The 23,337-nt window shown below is 39.7% G+C and overlaps 2 protein-coding genes across 4 annotated transcripts in view; one reads left to right on the top strand and one right to left on the bottom strand.

The window, feature by feature from the left end:
* Positions 1–16,771, top strand: part of CRTAP (cartilage associated protein) — a 41,729-nt gene extending 24,958 nt beyond the window's left edge. For 2 of the 3 annotated variants that reach the window (XM_054019515.1, XM_054019513.1), the window contains exon 7: positions 9,219–16,771. In XM_054019515.1, the coding sequence (XP_053875490.1) occupies positions 9,219–9,278 (60 nt within the window). In that variant the 3' untranslated portion in view covers positions 9,279–16,771. Of the gene's footprint in view, positions 1–7,674; positions 7,752–9,218 lie in introns of those variants that run through there. The other variant, XM_054019514.1, reaches the window with a different exon arrangement.
* The window catches only part of SUSD5 (sushi domain containing 5), a 69,401-nt gene continuing 62,614 nt past the window's right edge, over positions 16,551–23,337 (bottom strand). Inside the window, exon 5 of the mRNA XM_054019512.1 lies at positions 16,551–20,750. Within this exon, the coding sequence (XP_053875487.1) occupies positions 19,477–20,750 (1,274 nt within the window). The 3' untranslated portion in view covers positions 16,551–19,476. The remainder of the gene's footprint in view (positions 20,751–23,337) is intronic.

Here is a 23,337-nt window from a genome sequence, read left to right as displayed (position 1 = left end):
ATTAAAACAACTGGCTACTGTTTCTAAGATATTTAAGTTTTTACATTTTATGTCTATGTATATTGTGTAGATAGAGTTTTAATCATAAATTGTAAACCTAGGTCTTTTCATGTGTTTATGGTTGCTTTACATGATAATATTTTACCTGTCCTGTTTATGTAACACTTTAAAAAGCAGCAAAAGGGTTATATAAATAAATTTTATTATGAAACAAAAGGCAAACTATTATGTCCATAGTTTAGTCCTATTCAGTGTCTACTCGGCGCTTCTTGGCTTGTCCCTTGTATTCATTAAATGGAGCATCTCTTGTCACTGTCCAGCAATAGTCTGCAAGCATTGATGGGCTCCATTTGCCCTGATAGCGTTTCTCCATTGTTGCAATGTCCTGGTGAAATTGCTCGCCATGCTTGTCGCTCACTGCTCCGCAGTTCAGTGGAAAAAAAATCTAGATGAGAGTGCAAAAAATGTATCTTTAGTGACATGTTGTAACCAAGGCTTTTGTATGCCTTGAGGAGGCTTTCCACCAACAGCCTGTAGTTGTCTGCCTTGTTTTTTCCGAGGAAAATGTATTGCCACTAACTGGAAGGCTTTCCATGCTGTCTTTTCCTTGCCAGGCAGTGCATGGTCAAATGCATCATCTCGAAGTTCACGAATCTGAGAACCAACAAAGACACCTTCCTTTATCTAAGCTTCACTTAACCTTGGAAATTTTCCACGGAGGTACTTGAAAGCTGCTTGTGTTTTGTCAATGGCCTTGACAAAGTTCTTCATCAGACCCAGCTTGATGTGTAAGAGTGGTAACAAAATCTTCCTTGATTCAACAAGTGGTGGATGCTGAACACTCTTCCTCCCAGGCTCCAATGACTTTCGGAGTGGCCAGTCTTTCTTGATGTAGTGGGAATCTCTTGCACGACTATCCCATTCGCAGAGAAAACAGCAGTACTTTGTGTATCCAGTCTGCAGACCAAGCAAGAGAGCAACAACCTTCAAATCACCACAAGGCTGCCACTGATGTTGGTCATAGTTTATGCGCCTCAAAAGTTGTTTCATGTTGTCATAGGTTTCCTTCATATGGATTGCATGACCAACTGGAATTGATGGCAAAACATTGCCATTATGCAGTAAAACAGCTTTAAGACTCGTCTTCGATGAATCAATGAACAGTCTCCACTCATCTGGATCGTGAACGATGTTGAGGGCTGCCATCACACCATCGATGTTGTTGCAGGCTACAAGATCACCTTCCATGAAGAAGAATGGGGCAAGATCCTTTTGACGGTCATGGAACATGGAAACCCTAACATCACCTGCCAGGAGATTCCACTGCTGTAGTCTGGAGCCCAACAGCTCTGCCTTACTCTTGGGGAGTTCCAAATCCCTGACAAGGTCATCCAGTTCACCTTGTGTTATGAGGTGTAGTTCAGAGGAGGAGGATGGGAGAAAATGTTTCATCAGAAGTTTCATCCTCTTCCTCTTCCTCGTCTGACTCAAGTGAGAATGATTCTGGTGCATCAGGAACCAGCAGTCCTTCTCCATGGGGTACTGGGCGTATAGCTGATGGAATGTTTGGATAATGCACAGTCCACTTTTTCTTCTTTGACGCACCTTTCCCAACTGGAGGCACCATGCAGAAGTAACAATTGCTGGTATGATCTGTTGGCTCTCTCCAAATCATTGGCACTGCAAAAGGCATAGATTTCCTTTTCCTGTTCAACTACTGGCAAAGATTTGTTGCACAAGTGTTGCAGCATATGTGTGGGGCCCACCTCTTGTCCTGATCTCCAATTTTGCAGCCAAAATAAAGGTGATAGGCTTTCTTAACCATAGTGGTTATACTGCGCTTTTGTGATGCAAAAGTCACTTCACCACAAGCATAGCAGAAGTTATCTGCACTGTTCACACAAGTACGAGGCATCTCTGCTCACTTTGGCTAAACAAAAATCTGTCCCTTTGCAAAATCAAACACTGACCAGTAAGCACGACACTGTATGATTTCTAGAGCTGATATAGGGCAATTTGTTCAGCAGAGTGATGTAAGCTTCATTATGATTGCATCATCCATGACTTCTAGGAATAACATGATCAGTTCATATCATGTATGATGCAATACCAGCTTCAGATTGTATCATTCATTGTTTTGCCTAAAAAGCAAGTACTGTCCAAACCCAGTCATAGATTTATTCATAGATCCAGTCAAAGATGTATTTTAGTCATTTCTGGTTTAAATTGAGATCCCTTCCCTTTATAACTCACTTATCCTCCGCCATTCCCAAGTCAAGGGTCATATATACTGACCCAATAGCATATCTTGAAAACTAGAGCCAATCAACAATTTTAAGCATCATTTTCATTCTCAGTGACCCAGAATTAGTAAAGTTTGACTACATTTATTTCAGAAGCCTTTTGGCTGTAGAGCAGTGTTGTTAGCAAACAGACTTTTTGAGCTTTATAAGCTTACTTGTTATTTCTAGTTGTTCAAAAGTTTGTGCAGACTAATGTGGTGTTTAAATGCCACCTGTTCGCTTTGACTGTGTACTAGTCACTGTTATTGGTGTGCAGTTGGTCATGGAAGTCACATAGTATTGTTTCTACTCCCTGTTTGGGTGACAATTTTTGAAAAAGAATAGCAATTTCTTGTTTGTTTGCAAATACATATGAAGAGCAGTCTTTCTCCAGGTATTTGTACAAAAAAACCCACTTGTGAATGTTTGTAAATAGTGACTAGAATGACCATGAACATGGTCTAATTGATTAAGCTTTTGGAATTTGAATCAATGTTCTTGCAGTATTCAGCCAGAGATATGATGTACCATGCTAATCCTTCCCACTGCGTAATGTGGGGGGGAGTGTTACAAACACTGCTTTCAATGCAAAAAAAAAAGGGGGATGGGTGGGATGGGGGGATGTTTACATTGAGAGCTATCCTAATGTAAAATCCTAGTGGAGACAAGATACAGATTGCTTTTACTGTGATGTAGCTAGGATTTTGCATTATCCACTAGGATTTTGCATTAAGATAGGCTACGTTGTTACATCAGGAAAAACTGTGGCTTGCTCCATTGAGAAACGTGCTGGGGATTTTTTTGTTGATTATTTTTGTGTTTTTATATTTATCAGTGGAAGCTAATACTGATTAAAGCAGCATTAATTTGTTGTCTGGGCTGTGTAAGCCATATCCAAGGGAGTGTCCCTGAACTAGGGATGTAAAAGGTTAACCGGTAAGCATTAGGCTTACCGTTAACCAGGCCTTAACCATTAACCCCCACAGCTGGCTGCGCCAGGTCAGCCAAATGGTGGGGCCACGGCGGGCCAGCGGGACCCCAGCTGTGCTGGGCTGGACCGGGAGGGCTGGAGCGGCCTCGGCCGCACCCCAGTGGGAGCACCTGTAATTGGAGCACCTGTAGTCAATTAAGACCCTGTCAGGAACCTAATAAAAAACCCTGCTTCAGGCAGACAGGATGGTGCAAGGAAGGAGAGAGGACTAGAGTTGGGAGGTGTGTTGCTGAGAATTGAAAGACCGGAGAACTAGAGGAAGGGAGACCCTGCCCCAGCAGGGCAGGGAGACTCCCTCCCGCAGCATCAAGGACCGAGGGTAACCCTACCCAAGGGGGAAGAGGGTAAGAAACCCACAGGGGTTAAGAGGGGCTGAGCCTCAGCCCAAGGAGCAAACCCAGACTCCTTCCCCGCTTCCCTCCTCTACCACCTTCCCGGGCCACTAGCGGGACCCTTGGCACCCCAAGAGCAGGGGCAAGGGGTGGGTCCTAGCCCCACTCCACCAGCCCGCCAAGAAAAGTGTGGGACCCACCATACCAACATCGGCCATTTTGCCGAATCATACTAATGCATTATTTTAATATTCTGTGATACTGCTGTGCAACCAAACAGGCTTCATGACAGTCTGTATGAAATTCCTGTACAAAATGCTGTCAATGATCTATATGGAAAGTATGGGTTATTACAGAAAAGTTGTTTTCCCCAGAGTCTTTCCAGTCCACAATAAGAAATGTTAAAGCAGATTATATTTAGAGGCAGTAACATAAAAGGGTGACTAATATTTGCCGTGCAGAAGCTGGTGTTCATTTTTGGCAGCCAAAGGAAAAGCATCTGCCCTGTGTGCCTAATGGACCTGCAAGAGGGTGGGGGGATAAAAGTGCTAATGGTCACTATTACAATGTTTAAGTGCACTATACTGGCCAAAGAAAAGTTAGTGCTGGACCATCAGCCCCAAATGGACTGTGACAGCCATATTGACAATTTTTTTTGTTTTTGTTTTGTTTTCTCTATCCTGTTAATTTTAATAGCTAGCTGTTTCTCCTAAAAGGTTGTATTTTATTTCTTTCTTTCCTTGTGTTGTATGTGTAATATTTAATACTATTGTATTGGAAATGGACAGCAGTGACACATGGACATGGGGTAAAACTTCAAACCCAGTGTGTTACCCTATCCTTTGCAGATTCTGAGTTTTAGCCCACGAAAACTTATGCCCAAATAAATTTGTTAGTCTCTAAGGTGCCACAAGTACTCCTCGTTCTTTTTGCTTCTACAGACTAACACGGCTACCATTCTGAAACCAAAGGGATCTGTATCTTTTTTTTTTTAAATTTTTTTTGTTTTAAACACTGGCCACATTTGTCATGCCAGTAAGTCTCATCAAATTGGATTAGATTGTGCAGAGACACTAAGCAATGTAGTTGGATTTTAAACAAACCTCTCACATTTCCCATTTTGAGAATTTCATGGACAACTTGTCTGTTTGGTACTGTCAAGATATGTGGTGTGGCCCCATATTTCCTCAGTCTTTTATTCTACCATTTAGCAGTTGATTAGGAATCTGGATAGCATGTTTGTTGATTTAAGAACCATATTTGTGTAACCCACATTAATACAGTGTGATTTTTGTCCCCACTACGAAGTGGGTAGACTACAGACAGAGGTTTATGAGTTTGCTGTTGCCTCTGCATCAATGGGCTTAATCCTTTTAGCTGAATCAGTAGAGGCTCACAGACAACCTGACTAGGGGTATCATTACATTTATTGTCTTACTTTATTATTTATGTTCTATTAGTATCCAGAAGGCATAGAGAGCATTGGGAATTGAGGGCATCCAGCATCTTGCTGCAGGTATTAAATATTTTGCTGCATCCAGGCCCTTGGACTCAGGCCAGTAGGAAGCTATTAGAGCTCTGTTGACAAGCAACTTTCCCAGGAATTAACACCTGTGAAGTATTTGCTGACCTCAATAATTTAAAATGCCTTCTTTTATTTCAGCTCTGCATTCCTAACAAAGGGATGATGCCCTGTCATGAGGGTGCTAATGGGACAAGGATAGTAATCTGCCTATTCATAGCTTTAACATGACAATCTAATGAAATCTTCTGACATACCATTGTAGCCTAGATAGCCTTTTAATGTGGATGCAATCCACAGACTATAATATGCACAACATATAAATGTTTTACATTTTTGAGGGTGGGGCAGACAGAGTTTAGGTACAGTTTTTAGTCTTCTTCAAACATAATCTAGAGTTGCTGCTTTCTCAAAAGAAAAATTAAACCAGTCTTCTGTTGCACTGCAGCAGATTTTTCTGGGTATTTATTTTTACATGTTGGGCCAAATCTTGTTCTCCATTCCAGCCCTTTAACTCTGTTAGAGCCTATGGATTTGCATTAGCATAATGGGGGGATAAAATGTCTTTTGTTTGTTTTTTTTTGTTTTTAATTGTTGCTTTTTCTTGGATATTCAGAGTCTGAAAAGAAACTTCAGATAATTTGGGATTTTAGTCAAACTTATTTCATCCCTTTTTTCAGGTTTAAGTAATACTCCTTTTTACATGAGATTGGCAGACTTTCAAGTACAAAGGACAAGGGCTAAACTTTGGGCCATCAGTGTCTTTAGAGTGTACTGCATTAATGGCGAGTGTGTGAGCAAACTTCTAGAAATGCAATATAATATATGTAGTCAGGATTTATTTCTCAGGGGTAGTGGAGGCTGAGTTAAAATCATAGTAGTGAAGATCACTGTGTCTTCACTCTGAACTATGCTCTCACTGGAAATAATGCTGTCAGACTTCTATGTCCCATCCCCCCACCTCCTTCCGCCCAAAATAACCTACCTTTTAAAGGTTCCCTTTCTTTGCAGATTTACGGAAAAGATAAAAATTTTCTTTTGTCATCCTGTTTTAGCATTTTATTAAAATGTAATATTGAGCCATAGAAAAAGCAGTCTCAGTTAGATCAGGGACACCCCTAGAGCATGATTTTCAGAAGTGCTGAATACCCAAAATCCCAATCAAAGTCAATGGGAGCTGCAGAAAATCAGCCCCTCAAGATAGCCTCTAAATTTGGGTTCCTATACTTGAAAATTTGGGCCTTAACTTCTCTGTGCCTCAGTTTTCATATTGAGGATGATAATACTCACCCCATAAGGGCATTGTGGGGCTTTATTCATTCACATTTATAAAGTATCTTGAGGTCCACAAATGGTAGGCTCTACAGAAGTGCAAATTATTATTTTTAACAAAATAACTAGTTCCTTGCTATGCGGAGATGGTTTTTAATACCCTTTTCCATAACCCCAAACTGCTTGCCTACAGAAAGACAAATAGAGAATATAAAAGAACTGGTGATGTTTGTTTCTTGCACCTTTATTGACTTGGATACTTATGTTTCAAGTGAGCGAAATGCAAAATAAACAGTCTTCCTTCAGAAGCTGCTGAAACCACTTCACAGTTTGCTTAAACTCCAACAAAGCAGTAAGAAGGAACTGTGAATTTGGGAATAGGAGCAGCAGTTATTCCAGCCAGCTGTCATCCCACTTTTGGAGGGTTTTTTGTCCTTACAATTCACACTTCTGAAGAACTCGATATATATTTTTTTTTAATCCTGGTCACAGTGACTATTGCATTAAAAATAAACAGAGCCTCTCTCTGCTTTAAATTCCTTTCACTGACCGCAGAGGATATAATACCCTTTTCCCATCTGTACGGAAGATTGCAGCAATATCCAGGCTCAGAAACTGCAGAAATAAACTTGGGTGTGCTGTATGCCCGATGAATAAATTCCCAGACAGAAACTTGGTTAAAATCTAGTTAAAGTTTTAAACTATTATTTTGTAGTACCATAATTTAGCATGATACTTCACAGAGAGAAGGAAAAACAGTCCCTTCCCCAAACAGTTTGCAGTTTACATGTGACAAACTAGAAAATGAACATAGTGGACAAAGAATGGGAGTACAAAAAAGAGAGGAGAATTCAAATAAATGTGTTTGAAAACAAAGTTTATAAATTCTGATTTTTAAAAACTGAGAACAAGGCACAACTGGTCAGAATTTTTCCAGTGCATTGTTTTTCTGTTGGAAAATGTCATTAATCAAAACCACCATGTTCCACAGGAATGTGTAACTTTCAACAAAATTTCATTTGTGGGGGGGAAAGGGTGGAAATCGAAACTGAATGTTTCAACCTGATCAGAACAAAGTGTTTGGATTTTTCATTTCAAAACAACATTTTTGTTTAGAAAGTTATTTTATTTTTTGATTTTGTATTTAAAATTTTAAATAAGTCAAAATCAAATTGTTTTAATTGTCCCAAATTATATTTTTATTTATTTATTGGAAATTTAATTTTATGGGAAATTTCACCTTTTTCATTCTGATTAGGATTATTTTTTTCCTAGAAAAAAGTTGGAATTTCCCACCTAACAGAAATTCCAATTTTGGACCAGCTCTAGAATGAAGGTAGGTAAAAAGAAGAGTAGGTAGTGCAGGAACAAAGGTCAGTGGTGGAAAACTAGGCAAGAGAAGTAGGGGAGGAGGAGCAGCATATGAGAATTCTTGATGCATCTGTCTTAATTTAATGGCTATTTTAATGCAACCTTAAAGTACATTTTGCTGCATTTTTAATCTGGGTTTCCTTAGCGTGTGTCTGCACTGCTGCTGGGAGGATGCTTTCCAGTGCACGTAGAGACAGACAGACTAGCTCTGTTCAAGGAACTGCACTAAAAATAGCAGTCCAGCAGCAGCTTAGAGTAGCCACCTGAGTATAAACTCACCTGGACCCCTTGAATACCCACTCAGGAAGCTGGTCCAAACCACCACCTGTGTTACACTGCTTTCACTGCTATTTTTAGCATGCTAGCTTGAGCAGAGCTAGCACCTGACTGTCAGCCTGTGCTGGGAAGCACCTTCTCAGCAGCTGTGTAGACATATCCCAGGTGTGTTGCACTACAAAAAACTATGTATGAAAACTTGCTGTGAACTGTAATATTTTCTTCTGATAAGGTCTATATTTTGCTGTAATTATAGACCAAGTGTCAAAACAACATATGTTAAATGAAAAACAAGACAGTATAGTATTCTAATCAATTATTTAGCGTGGAGGGGTTTGTAACCTTTCTGAACCCAAGCGGTTTGGTTGGCAGAGCTTCTAATTTCACTAGGCTTTTGATATTTGTTACCTCTGCCAAGATCTGAGTTGTTTTTTTTTTCTAAAGTCCAAAGATTGATATAACTGTAAAATTAACTACTATCTTTCCAAAAACTATTAAGCATATGCCTAACTTTAGTCACGTGAGTAGTTCTGTTGAAGTCAGTGGAACTACTCATACTTAAAATTTAAGTTTTATGCTTTAGTATTTTGCTCAGTCAGAACCTTAATGAGTAAACTAATCTGGATGTGTCAGTGGACTACTCAGGGTCCTGAGGGCTGGCCTACACTAAGAGGGGGGGGAATTGATCCAAGATACGCAACTTGAAGTATCTTGGATCAAATTACCTGGGGTCCAGACAGTGTGGGATCAACGGCTGCAGCTCCCCCGTTGACTGCGCTACCGCCGCTCGCTCTGGTGGAGTTCCGGAGTCGACGGCGAGCGTGTTCGGGGATCGATATATCGCGTCTTAATGAGACGCGATATATCGATCCCCAATAAATCTATTGCTCCCCGCCAATACGGCGGGTAGTGAAGACGAGTCTTCAGTTTGTAAAATCTGGCACATAACTATGGAGTCGTTGCTGCAGCCATGTGCTCTACACTTAAATAGGCTATCTCATTACTTTTGAAGGCTCTTTGCACTATTTTGAGCAAACGAAAGGTGCTATATAAAATCAGTCTGTTCTTGACAACTTCCGCTACAACCTAGTTCTAAGATAAAATGTAAAGCCTTTTCCATCCATTCCACTGTAAGTAATTAACATGTGTCCTGCTATCTTTTAATCTCTTAGGGTGAAGTTGTGGAATTCCTTGATGAACTCCTTGAAGTGGATGAAAACAGTGAATCCTGATGAACAAAAACAAAGCATAGGTTTTTTTTAAAAAAATAAAGACCCACTGTTGTGTCTTCATATCCTCATTTGTAGCTCAAGTTAGAGATACTTCGAAGCTATGCCTTTAACCTCAGTCAAATGTCATGAATCTTTCCTGTGCGATCACTGCCACACTGCACTGAACTTTTTCATGAGTGTGGTTTTTCACTGTATGCTCTCAAAGTTGAGCCATATGGGGTATAATCTTGTGTCTGATTTCTTTAAAATGGTACTTTAAAAAAAGAAAGCTATTCAGATGCTCTCACCTGTCACTGAGCTTCCTTCAGTCTGCTCAGCTAAATTGTAGTAGCTTGGCTAAATTCTGAAGAAGTTTTGCCAGAATATGGACCAAGTAATTGAATAGGGCATATCAATTCTCCAGATTTTCTGAGGCATGTAATGGTATTTTGTATATGGCTTTCCCCGTGATGAGTAACAAACTTGCACTAAATTTCAGTGCATCAAAAGATGCTAATACATCAAACAGACTGCTCCATAATTTAGATTGTAAACTTTTTGGGCAAAGACTCTTCTATTGTTCTGTTTGTACAATCCCTAGTAGAGTGGGGTCCGGGTCCACACCTAGCGTTCCCAGGCATTATGGTAATAATAAAAAAACAAAAACAAAAAAAACTGAAATGTGCTTTAACTGACTTAGCTAGTTAGAGAGACAAGGTGGATGAGGTAGTATTTTTTTTTTTCATTTTATTTTAATAAAATATATTACCTCACCCACCTTGTCTGTAATATCCTGGGACTGACAGGGCTACAACTACACTGACTTAACTAATGGCCTTTTAAAAACTGCTCTGAGAAATTGCTTCTGTCAGCAATTTTGATCTGTCTTGAAAATTGCACGAGGTTCAATAGCATGAAGCAGGAGATCAGTCAGAATTCATGCAATAAGTAGTTAAATTTCTCTCTCTCTCAATTTTTGCTCCTTTAGGGCCCAATCGTGCATACCTCTTCTCTCACAAGTAGTTCTTGTCCATGTGAGTAGTTTCACTTATGTGAGTAAGAGCTAATCAGGTAAAAAGTATGGTTTGTGTATTCTCTCATCTAGATAAGGGTTTTCAGGCTCTTTAGTCTGATGGGCAATCTGCATATTTTCATACCCAAAAGGAAGTAGAGATAAAGCTATCTGTTCTGAAGAACGATTTATCTTAATAAAGAGCAAACTTGAGATGTAATCATAATCTCTGTACCCATTGTTGATGGTAGATAGGATGTAATCATGAAGAATACATCTATACCAGCTTTTGACCATAGGTGGGAGGACTATTTGGGAGATTGAACTCCTACCTTTTTCACTAGTGTATTTTCCTTGTTCTGTTATATGATCCTGCCCTATAAACAAGTATTTTGAAGACCATGAAAAATATTGTATTTAAAGATAATGGGTGAAATCCTGGCCCCATTGAAGTCAATGGCAAAAGTCCTATTGATTTCAGTGAAGCCAGGATATTAGGTCTTTCTTTAAGAGCTAGAACCTGCAAGTGTTTGAGGTCTACTCACTTCAATGGGAGGCAAGGACATTCAGCCCCTTTCATGGCTGAGCCCTAACTCAGCTATGGAGTTCCAGTATGTGCAAGTAAATTTGGAGAAGCATGGTCAGTAAAAATAACTTGAACCCTGCTATTTTGCTTACACATTTACCAGCTATACGCTAGCTCCAAGCTGTATCGGAGAATAAGAAAGGAAATCCACAGTTGAGGAATCATTTTTAGATTTCAGAGTAGCAGCCGTATTAGTCTGTATCTGCAAAAAGAACAGGAGTACTTGTGGCACCTTGGAGACTAACAAACACATTTATTTGCTCAAATAAATGTGTTAGTCTCCAAGGTGCCACAAGTACTCCTGTTCATTTTTAGATTGTTCTGCAATCCCTAGTCATAAAAAAACCCAAACCCTTAAAATAAAATATAACCAAAGATGTACAGGGTCAGATTCTGTCTGCTGTTTCTCTTGCTTTTCTACCAGAACATTTAGTTTGCTGAAAGCTGGGGAGTGAATCCCCATACTAACCTGCTGCAGGTTAATTGTCATTTGGACCCTGCTGACCTGCATTAACAGTTAGCTAATGCACTTTGATGTAGTCTCATTTCAAAGAGGACTAGATCAATGTGGATCAGAAGGGTCCACAGGAACAGTTAGTTCACAGCAGGCTGCCATAGTAGATTCATACCCCAGTTGGCTGCTAAATGTTCTTGTAAACAATCCCTTAAATCCCAATTTAATCCATTGACTTCAATGGATTAAGTTCTCTTTTGTGTTACACAGTTGTATATCCAGCATAATATCCCCATTAATTTCAGTGCAGCTACCCTTGTAATGGGAGCAGAATTTGGCCCACTCTCTGCCTTGGTGCTTTAGCATATGTGGCATGTTGTTGTGCTTCACATTAGTGTTTGTTTATTGTATGTTTATGCATGAATTTAACTCTGCTTCTAAAATGTGTAGCAGCTTATTATAAGCTGTTTTCATTCCATACTAAAATATACCCCTCATCATTGTATAGGAGTGCCTGTACCCTACTGGGATATCTTATCTCCTAGAGAATTGATGTATGCTTAGTACAAGAGCTCGAAGAGAGGCTGCTACTCTGGAGTTATCTCCTCTATCCCCTGGCTCTCAAAGACGTATGGAAGGACAGTTTCCAATCTCTCCTATCAGAAACTTGACATCCAAGGTTAAGTCATCTGCCCAAATGTCTTCTCCTCAGTGAGATTCTCAGCCTCTCCTTCAGAAATCACATGTGAGTGATATGGGGCTGTTCTGGGAAAGATGCTTCCTTGCATGTTGTCTTGTTAATTATGTTTTCAATTCTTCTGCCCCTTCTTGTTGTTGTCTTTTCGTAAACCTACATTGTGAGGTCAGTGGCGCATGGACTGTCTTCCTGTTACTTGTTTGTACAGTGCCTGGCACAATGAGCCTTAATCTCTGAGTGGAGTCTGTAGGTGCTACTGTAATACAAAAATAAATAATAAAGTGCCTTAAAGACCTCTTCAGGAATGGATGCCTACAATTTGACTTACTGGGACTGATTTTTCCAGTTTACGTGCATCTAAGTGATCATTTTGGTCTTTTTCCCTTTAGCTTTCCCCACAATTTGTTTCTGATGTACATCTTTAGTTATATCTATGAGTAGGACTACGATTATGTCATGGAATCCGTGACTTCCAGAGACCTCTGTGATATTTTCTGCCCTGGAGCTAGACTGCTGACGGTGGGCAACGGCTCTCTGAGGCCCCCAGCAGCTCCCACTCACTGTGGGAGGCTGGGCTCCCTATAGCTGCCCAGCCATGGCAGGTGGTAAGAGTCCCCCTCTCCCACCCAGCTGCCCAGTCGTGGCGGGCAGCAGGGAACCCTGCAGCAGCCCAGCCACTGTGGGGGACCCCTCCACAGCAGCTCCTCCGCAGCAGGAGGTGGGGGAGGGCGGGCAGACCCCACAGCAGCCCAGCTGCGGGCGGCGGGCTGGGATTGGACCCTCTCCCTCCCCATTTTGTCAGATTTATTTTTAGTAAAAATCAGGGACAGGTCACAGGCTTCCATTAATTTTTTATTGCCTGTGACCTGTCCCTGATTTTTACTAAAAATATCCATGCCAAATCTGAGCCTTATCTATTAGTTTACAATATAGAACCACACTATTTATGTAAAAATCCATGTACCCTTCTAAAATGGCAGTGATCTGTTTTCATTTTGTTCATGTGCCTTGTGGATTTTTATGACTTTTCTAATTTCCATATGGTCCCAAGCCAGTTCAATTTTAACAAGTGCAGGGAGTTCTCAAGCTCCAGCTCTTTTCTAATGAGAAATAGCTGCTCTTCTAGTCCTTTAGTACTTAATGCAGCTTTTTTCAGCATTCTCATGTTCTTTCAAGTGATTTTTTTTTTTTTTTCTGCTGCTATTGGTAAATGCCAACACTGTGTTACTGCAATAAATCTGTGTCCTTTCTGCCATTTCTTCTTGGGGTCAGGAGGTGGGAAGGGCAGTGCCCCCTCCTTCCACTCCCCCCACCTTCCCCCAAAAAAATCCTGCAACACCTTCGTCCTAGCAGCTTCTGTCTAGTTGGTGAGATTTTGATGTTACATCTTCACTTTCTTTTAATATTTATTCAAGGCTTATTTTATGCTCCGTTCCTTCTCTTGTACTGCATCTCGTTCAAGCTACTTTGTACATGTGGCAGTTTTGACAGTGTGTTCCGGACCACTTTAACATGTGGCATTGGTGCACATAGCCATCTTGCACCTCATCCTACCACTCATGTGTGGGTATAACTCAACTGAGGTCAGTGATGGTCTTGCCTATGACAGAACTGTAGTATTGAGCCTTTTATAATGGCTTACTTTTCTAATAATCCAGCAAGATATATGGATAACTGCTCTTAGGCCTAGTCTTCACTTACCGGCTGGTCCGGAGGCACGCCATCTATGTTCTGGGATCGATCCCGGAAGTGCTCACAATCGACGCCGGTACTCCAGCTCGCCGAGAGGAGTACGCGGCGTCGACGGGGGGAGACTTCCGGCCGCGTCTGGACCGCGGTAAGTCCGGAGTAAGGTACTTCGAATTCAGCTACGTTATTAACGTAGCTGAATTTGCGTACCTTAGTCCGAAGTCCGGACTAAGTGTAGACCAGCCCTTAGTCTCTCTGAGCCATCTCCTGCTGCCCACAAGCAGTTATGTAATAGCCTGTTGCAGATTACACAAATAAGAATGTTGTCAGCATTACTGGTGAACACTGAATGAAATTCATCCCAGAGGGTATGGTTAGCACCAGGCCTTCTGCCCCACTTAAGCTCTATGTTAAGATCTTATGTTGGACAGAGGGTTTTGCACAGGCCTTTTGTAAGATCGTGAATTTCCTGGAAGTTTTAGCTTGAACTGGATCACAGACTTTGGCTGTAACAGTCTAATTCCCAATGGGTATTTGTCCACATGTCTAAACTATCAGACAGTTGGGTATAGTGACCATCTCTATTGAGCTGTAGACTGTGAATCAGGACTGGACTATTAGCAGTATTGCAAGTTGGGAGTGAGTTTATTTGGCAGAGCTGTATTGAGTATTCTAACATGGACTCTTTCTAGCTACTTCAGTGCCTCACTTGCTTCTAACTCACTTTCATAAGCTTCAACATTCATTCAAATAAAATAAATAATGGGGGAGGGGTTTTGTGTATTGTTCAAACATTAGAGTAGTTATGTTCTGAAAAGCTACTATCCAATGGCATAATAGATTCCATACTTACTGTGTCTCAACGATTTCTATATTAAATATGTTCAGTTTAGAAGGAAAAAATCTTTTTCTAAGTGTCAGTTCCTGCAAATTCAACCTTGAATCTGAAAGTTAAGCTGGGTTCTTTCTCTCACACTGCCAGCAATAAAGATTTTTGCCATGAAACCTTAATTAATCATTCTGTTGCCAATTCATAAGGCAAAACAGAATCCAGTTGTCTATCCCTTTCTCTCTTCCCCTTGAGCTGTATTGCTTTGCAATGCTACCAAGACAAAAACATTTTTTTTAAATTAATCATTAAAGCAGATGTGATTCTGAATATCTCTGGGGAAATACTTCTGAGTAAGAAGGTGTCATTTTTACATACATATTTTACAGTATAGAACTATACTCATAAATGTAACTCAAGATGTACCTCAGAAACAAACTATTCCTTTATTCCTTCTAAAACCATATTCGAACGTTCTGCTTTATATGGCTTTTTCTTACCCCATTGCTGTAGCTAACCTCCACTGCATATCCCTGCATTCAAGAAAGCTAATATTGGTGGATATTGACAGCAAAGGCAAACACAGGAAATCTGCCCCTTTAAAGGGGTTCCCTTTAAAAAGTGATTTTTAGTAACCTGCACTTCTTACAGCTCTAAATACTGAGTTGCAAATAGACAAAGATGTGTTGGATTGTAAATGTACTCATGTTTATGGCTGCAATTGAGGGTAAACAGTTGCCTGCATATGCCAGCTACTATGGAAATATGTTTAAGTTCTAATGTGGGCTGTAAACCAAAACTACTTCAGTTCAGAAAAAAATTCAATACTTAAACTGTGGAGAGGAGTACTGATGCCAGAGAAAACATACTCCTTTAATAATGTTTGAACATAGAGCTGTGATGCAGTTTGCAGCAGGGCAGTGAGAAAAACCCACAACTAATCCTTCATTGCTGCTGTCTGAACTTTTGGTTGTCTGCCATCCTTTAAACAGCGACTTCTTTTTTCTGGTGACTCAATGCGTGAATGACTTAGTGTGGAGAGTTTAAGCTACATACAAAAAGAGATATTAGTAAGAAATAGCCTGATTTACAAAAGTTTTGGCTATACACACCGGCAGATCAGGTTTTTGTATCTTAACTCCTCTTCAGTGCCTAGAGAAAAATGTAATAAATGGAGACTTTTTTTTGTAAGGAAATAATTCAGTTGCTTAGACTCCCTCCCCCCCCCCCCCCCCCCCAAAAAAAAAAAAAAAAAGCGTTTGGTGATGTATGGAAACAAAATTCTGTTGAGTTCTCGGTTTTTAAAGTTTATAAATGGTAACCTTTGGGTAGAAGTTTCTTTGATTATTTTTAACCTCTTTGCCCCCTCCCGCTGCCTTTAATATAGTTTTTGGATAGGTGTGTTTAAATTTTGCCCCAGATCCCTAAGTGGCCCCCTCAAGGATTGAACTCACAACCCTAGATTTAGCAGGCCAATGCTCAAACCACTGAGCTATCCCTAGTTATATGCTTTTACTCTGTTAAGTAATTCCTCCCCTCACTTTTGCCTTTTCATCCTTCCAGTATTTGTATTTATCATGCTCTCCACACCCTGCCTTAGTTGATCAGCCAAGCTACACATAAGAGGAGAGTTTGATTTTTTTTTTCCCCTTCTCCTCCCCTTCCCCTCAACTATTTTGATCAGTGTCTCTCTGGTTATTAAGTGCCCACAAGTGCAAACAGCATTCTCGTTCGGGATGTAAATTTCAGGAGGAAAAAACATTCTGCTGAATAGAATCAGGCTGATGACCTGGATTTAACACTTTTTGACTAATTCTAATATCAAAAGCAACAAGGAGTCCAGTGGCACCTTATTTCTGTATCCACAAAAACAACATGGAGTATATCTCTCCAAGAAAGCCCTGAGGGAGAGACCAGTATTTCCTCTACAAACAAATTTGTTTAGTCAGTTATTTGAACAAGAACACCCCTCTCCTCCCTGCCTTTGTAGATACCTCAGAGTACTATGTTAATGTACATTTTGTTCCTTTTCATGAATAACAAGCATCTGTGAGTCTCACAAGAGCCCCATGCAGTTTGCATTTGTAACTTTATTTGTGTATGATTTTTTCATCATGTACGTTTCCTGACACTAACAGTACTGACTTTGTTTACTTAGCTTGTTGAGCTGTACTTCATTCAAATAACACTATGCAGAACTGTAACACTGATTTGGTGCTTTAAAATAAAAAAAAGTTTAAAAATTGATGGTTTTTGCATTTATTTTGCAGTATATTTCCACACAGATAACAGTGTTTTAGTTGAGTTAACAGACTCCATAAAGTTACTTAGTGCTAAATCCATTGTTTAAAAAAAGTTACCTCATAAAAATATTTTACAACTGTAATCCTAGGTTATTTCATATTCTAGAACACATTAAAGTCATGCAGTATAACAGGAAACACACTATTTACAAACCTGCACTGTTTCTATTCTTTCTGTCTATATCCAGGCAACAATACTCAACTCCTCTTGCTCACTATAAAGTCCTATTCTTTCACAAAATGTGTAGCTATATTTTTAAAATCCTGTTTTTAATTTTTGTTAGCAGTATATGGGGATTGAGTTACACAAAATGGGGCCAAAGTTACTCAGAATATACACCACTGTAACTGAAGACAGAATTTGGTCCTATATGATCTCCACTGATTCGTCTTTCAATATTTCACCTTTTTCTCCCTTCATGCTTTGATCTATTGAATAATTTGAGTATTTTGGCTGAGACTGCACTGTAAGAAGTAGAAGATGAGCTCATTTCTGACCTGTAGATTATTCAGAGTTATGAGTACTACTTTTGTCATTAGGACAGGTAAGAACAAATAGTAAGATTTTTCATTCCTAAATAAGCAAAATTATTCCAGGGATGACAGAAGACACCTTCTATATCTCTCTCCCATATTGATTCTTAACAATTCTAAATAGGATGTTATATTGGAAGAGCCTCCAAGGTCTTCCTTGCCTAGGTTTGTTTTTATACTTCAAACTAAAATAAGCAGTTTTTATGAACTTATGTATCTCCCACTGTTCCACATCATATCTTTGACCACTTTCTACTCCCCTTCAGTTCATCAGAGAATAAGAACATAAGAATGGCCATACTGGGTCAGACCAGTGGTCCATCTAGCCCAGCATCCTGTCTTCTGTCAGTGGCCAGTGCTGGATGTTTCAGAGGGAATGAACAGAACAGGGCAATTATTGAGTTGTCCAGTCCCAGCTATTGGCAGTCAGGGGTTTAGGGACACCTAAAGCACAGGGTTGCATCCCTGACCATCTTGGCTAATAGCCATTGATGGACCTATTCTCCATGAACTTCTCATTCTTTTTTGAACACAGTTATTCTTTTGGTCTCCACAGTATCACCTGGCAATGAGTTCCATAGGTTGACTGCATTGTGCAAAGAAGTACTCTGCTATTAATTTAATTGGGGAGATCCCTGGTTTTCGTGTTATGTAAAGGGGTAAAAATCACTTACTTTCTCCACAACATTCATGATTTTATAGACCTCTAGCATCTCCCACCTTACTCCTCTCTTTTCTAAGCTGACCAGTCCTTGTCTTTTTAATCTCTCCTCATCTGGAAGCTGTTCCATACTCCTAATAATTGTTGTTGCCCCTCTCCATGCTTTTTCCAATTTTAATTTTTTTTTTTTTTTTTTTTTGAGATGGGGTACCCAGAACTGCACGCAGTATTCTAGGTATTGGAGTACCTATATATCATGGAGTAGATTTATATCATGACATATTTTTCTGTCTTATTATCTGTCCCGTTCCTAACATTGTTAGGTTTTTTGACTGCTGCTGCACGTTGAACAGAAGTTTTTCAGAGAACCGTCTGACCCCAAGATCTATTTTTTTTTAAACATATTTGAGTATACAAGTGTACTTCAGTCATCCCATAGAATAATGTGGCAAATATATTTTACATAACATTTTTAATTCATACATTATAGGCTGTGTATTTAAATTCAACATCTTCATCAGTTGGTCTTAAAGCACTATTACTCAGAAGAACAAATTACTTTAGATGTATTTTCCTGCCAAGGTCTTTATTCCTGTCTGGCTCCTTGATGAGTAAGGGACTACTCATAGCACCTGAAAGGAGGAATGCACTGACTACCACAGTGCTTGCTTACTTTTAAAGGAAGAATGGAGTTTTCTAGTATTTGTATTATCTCAATTCCAGTGAGAAAGCATTACTTCCACAAAAAATATTAATACCAAAAAAGGCATTTCTTTCCTAAGGTTAAAACAACATCCCCTAACCCCAAAATATCCTAATGTCCTACATGTTTGGTTAACGTGCTTCAAGAAAATTTCACAACACTGAAGAAAAGTACCTTAGTGATCATCTCTCCAAATGCAATATCACCCATTACATTAACATGCTGTACCAAATATTTTTCCTCACATGATATGCCATGTAATCATTGGTTTTGGTCTACCCTGACAAATTTGGTTAGTTCTAAAAGAAATAACAAACACCAACATATGTGGTAGCTCAAAGAGAGACTTTTGCCCCGCATCTCTTTGCCTGGCTCACTGAGAGTAAAGCAGAAAGGTCTGACCAGTCCTGCCATTGGCTTGTCGTAGACAAAGAATTTGCTTTTATTAATTAATATGAGCAAAATGTAAATGCTGGATGATCTCCAGTTGCGCTACCAAACACATTCTTTTTTGCTGAGATCTCCAAAAAGACCCATGTGGTAAAAATGTACAGATTCTTTAACACTGAAATGTCAAGATATATTAAGTTGTGATTTCAAACAGCTGAACTTCCTTCTTTCCCACACAGGTTTTTTGTTTTTTTGTTTGTTTTTTTGCCCCCTGCTTCCTGCACTGATGGGTTTCAGTGTCCACCATCCATGTGACTTTTTTTCTTGCTTTCCTAGTGTCTGCTAAAAAACAGGTAGCAGGTTAGACTTTCTGCATTTCAATCTGTTGGTGGTGATGGGGATGTCTAGCCTGACCTTTTCCGTTCAATTTATATACAGAACTCTTCTGTTGCCGTTTTTTGAAACACCACACCGCCAGTATCGATGCAAACAGTAACAAACATAGAACAATCACAATGATAGCTATCATAGGATCTTTACTTGGGCTAGGACAATCCTCTCCTACACAAGGTTCAGAAGTGGGGAGAAGTTTTTCTCCTGTGCCATAAGTGAGATTTTCTTGCTCGAGAAATTCATTAGACAATGAGTCAGTAAAGACCTCCCGAGTTGGTATAGTGGTTGCTGCTTGTGTTGAGTGTGCTGTTGTTTCTTCTGTCTCTGGATATGGAATGTGGTCAATGGGACTGACTGTTGTAGAGGTTTTCAATGTAGCAATTTTCAAGTTAGGGTGGTCATGCTGTGTAGTTGTTGTAGTAGACTCCTGAGTCACAAATCCCAAAGATGTAGTTGGGTGATACCTGATCACATCCTCAGAGCCCTTGCTAGCACTCACGTTCTCGGGAGCACTAGTTGGTGTTAGTACTAATGGTATTTCTTTGATCCCATAATCACGCATCCCCGTTGGGGCTGCCTCAATCTGTGTTAAATCCTTGTCTGGAGCTGGATTACTGTTGCCTGCTTTCCTAACTTCAACATGGTTTGGTTGATCAGTTGTAAGGATAATGTCATCTTCTGTTCCCATTGATCCATCAACCTTATCTTCCTCTTCGTCATCCTCCACTGCTTCCTGAGTTACAGGGTAACCATCTAACCAGGATTCATCAGTATTGGTGACTGTATCTTTCATTGCCTTCGTATCATTGTTCACAAGAACAGGTCCAATGGGGAAATCCTTGCTGTCATACATCATTTTGTTGCCAGGTTCATTATAGATGGTTTTCACTCCAATGTGGTTGTTGCCATCAGAAAATTGTGTTTTAGTGGCATCGTTTGTGTCTTTGTCAGATTCAGGCTCATTGAAAGACTCTGCAGGGAACCAAAACAAGTGTTTTTGGCTCAGCAGTGACACAGGTGATTCAGTTGGTGCCTTGCTTCCTTTCTCAGTAGAATCTATACCCTGCGTAACATCTTTGCTGCTTCCAACATTTTCTGCCTCTGTTTCTTTAGGGTGGGAAAACTCCTGCTCTTGTTCCTCCTCGCCTTCCTCTTTGCCAGGCTCTTCCTCGTGCTCAGCCACAGGCATAGACCTGTCATCGGGAAAATTATCTTCATAGTCAATGTGTGCCTCAGTCTCATCTGAAAAAGTTTTTTAATAAGTTTAATTTGGTAGAAAAAACACTGGGCTCCTGGAATGAAGATTTGTTGTTATGCTGTGAATTAAGTGTTGTGCAGTGGTGTCCCTTAAAACATGGCTTATACCATATTTTATATGTTGTTCTGCCTTTCATTGAAATGTAAGTGGTCACCCAACTCTGATATATTATAGCAAGTTATATACAGTTTGGATAATGTTGCTACAATTTTAACTTTAAATGTATTGACTGTCCAACACTCTTTTAAAAAAACACACAGAATTTATTATGCCCCCAGTTAAAGTTGTATACATGTTTCCACTCTAAAGAGCCTTTTCAGTTGCTTATAATTTTATCAAGTGTTCACCTTTTAGACTATTTTCCAACTCTGCTCCCTGAGGACAACATTTTTAAAAATTTGAGCAAAACAGTTCAGCTATTTTCAAGCGGGAGAATAAATGGGAGGAAAAAAGACAGTTCTGCTTTTGTTTCAAAAGTTTCAAATTTTAAAAAATAGTCCTAAATATTTACAGGAAAATATTCCCTGGGACACATGCCTTCCAGTGGTCTGGTGAAAATTAATTTTTATTTGCCCAATTTATGAAGGTTTAAATATATATGTATGTGTGTATATAATGTCATCTATTATGCACAATTTTTATCATATTTTTTTTTTCAATGCTGTCCCAGTGTTCCACTGACACTGTGCCCGTGTATATGTGAATTGATAGGAATTTCTCATCCATAGGTGATCAGGTAATTGACTGATATATACATGCAAAGAGGTAAGGTTAAGGTTCACAGGCATTTCCTGATCCCTGAGTGTTTTACTTTGCAGCCTTACACTATCAACATTGATATTTCAATTAAATGTTTTCTTAGTGTTGGGGTTTAATATTACCAACCAGAATACCCCTTTAAAGCTTTTTTCTGGGAACAATATTCCATTGCCAAAAACTGCTTCCCAATGATTAGTACTGCCAAATTTATAAAAGTCAAACCTGATGCTGTTTTTATACCAAATATCAACAAGACAAAGGGATGGTGTTGAAATCCTGGGCCTATTGAAGTCCATCGGAGTTTTGCCATTGATTTCTAAAGAGCCAGGATTTCACTTTGAATCTCTAATGCTAGACCACCATATGCAACAAAAAGTACATCGCTGCTGACTGTGTAAAAACAGCCTGCTCTTACCAAGGTATTCTTCAAGGAAAGACCAAAACAATTTCTAGAATACATTGCTAAAAATCTACTTTCAAAGAGGTATAGTATTTGATGTATTTGACGCTGAAGGGTCAAACTAAGTTTTGACTATTGAAGTCAATGGGAGTTTGCCTCAAAAAGGACTATCAGATTAGGCCCTAGAAATGAGGAATGATATTGCCACTGAAATACAGTCAGCCCTTTAGTGGAAGGGTAGCAGCCCTGGGGCACTTTGCATTCTGCACAATAACAGAGTAGGTGAAATTCTGGCTAGGGATACACAGGGAAACCCTTGATCTTCTGATATATGCCATGGGATTTTGTCCATGCAGAGCAGACGGGACCTCAGGTTTGAAAGGTCTCATCTGGAAAACACTCACTGTATGTGATATGGATCTGTATTTATGTACCTCAGAAGAATGAAAGGCTTGCCCGCTGGGATATAAATCTATAGTGCCAGATATTTAAATTCTGATTCCTAGACTTCAGAATAATGCCCTCGGCCATCACCATTTGGACTACACATCTATTTCAATAAATAATTACCAACAGGGCTGCTGGAACAATTTATATTTTGGGGGTGCTGAGAGCCATTGAATTGGATTGTAATGCTTGTATATAATGGAAACCACTTCAATCCAGGAGGTGCTGCAGCACCCCCAGCACCCGTAGTTCCAGCACCTACAGTTACTAAAGAACAATCAAGTGCAGTATGGGGGAAATAACATCATGTCTGAGTTTGATATAGAGACACTCCCCCAGCCCTTTCATCCCCACTACTCATTTCACAACAGCCTGAAATAATCAAGGCTTACAACACTAAACAAAAGTTTCAATTAAAGACAAAAAATAGAAGACTGCATTACTATTAATGTTTCTGCTGTTATTTGAAAAATAATTAGTCCAATGAAAATTTTGCTATCTGGGCAGGATGCCTGATTTTGAGCTCACACCAGTTTTATTCAATTGAAAGTTGATGCAATTGCTCCTGGTTCGTGCTGGCATACGAGCCTAGAGAACCATGCCTAGAATCTGGAAAATAAACTGAATCAGAAAAACCAAAGACTGTTTAATCTTCAGTGGAGATAGTAAAGCAATGACCCTGAGCCTAGCGAGAGGCAGGAAAGAAATCAATAACAGGAAACTATAAATGCATCAGTCTATAATGTACAAAGTCTTGTGTTTTTACTGTCTTGTTATAGGCTAACAATTTAGGGTGAGATTCTTGACTGAGGCCTGTCTCAGATTCTCCATCCCTGGTCCCAAAGCATGTAAGAGAGCTGTGCCCTTGTGCTGACTTACACTATGAAGGATAATGTATAGCTTCACTCTCCCCAACCCCTTCCCCCAACATACTCCCTGCTTCCCCTCATAACAAGGGGTTAGGA

This window comes from Malaclemys terrapin, chromosome 2 (assembly GCF_027887155.1).
Source record: "Malaclemys terrapin pileata isolate rMalTer1 chromosome 2, rMalTer1.hap1, whole genome shotgun sequence".
In the NCBI taxonomy this organism is placed as follows: domain Eukaryota; kingdom Metazoa; phylum Chordata; order Testudines; family Emydidae; genus Malaclemys; species Malaclemys terrapin.
The sequence above is the reverse complement of the archived record's forward strand: the minus strand, read 5'-3'. Positions and strand labels throughout refer to the sequence as shown.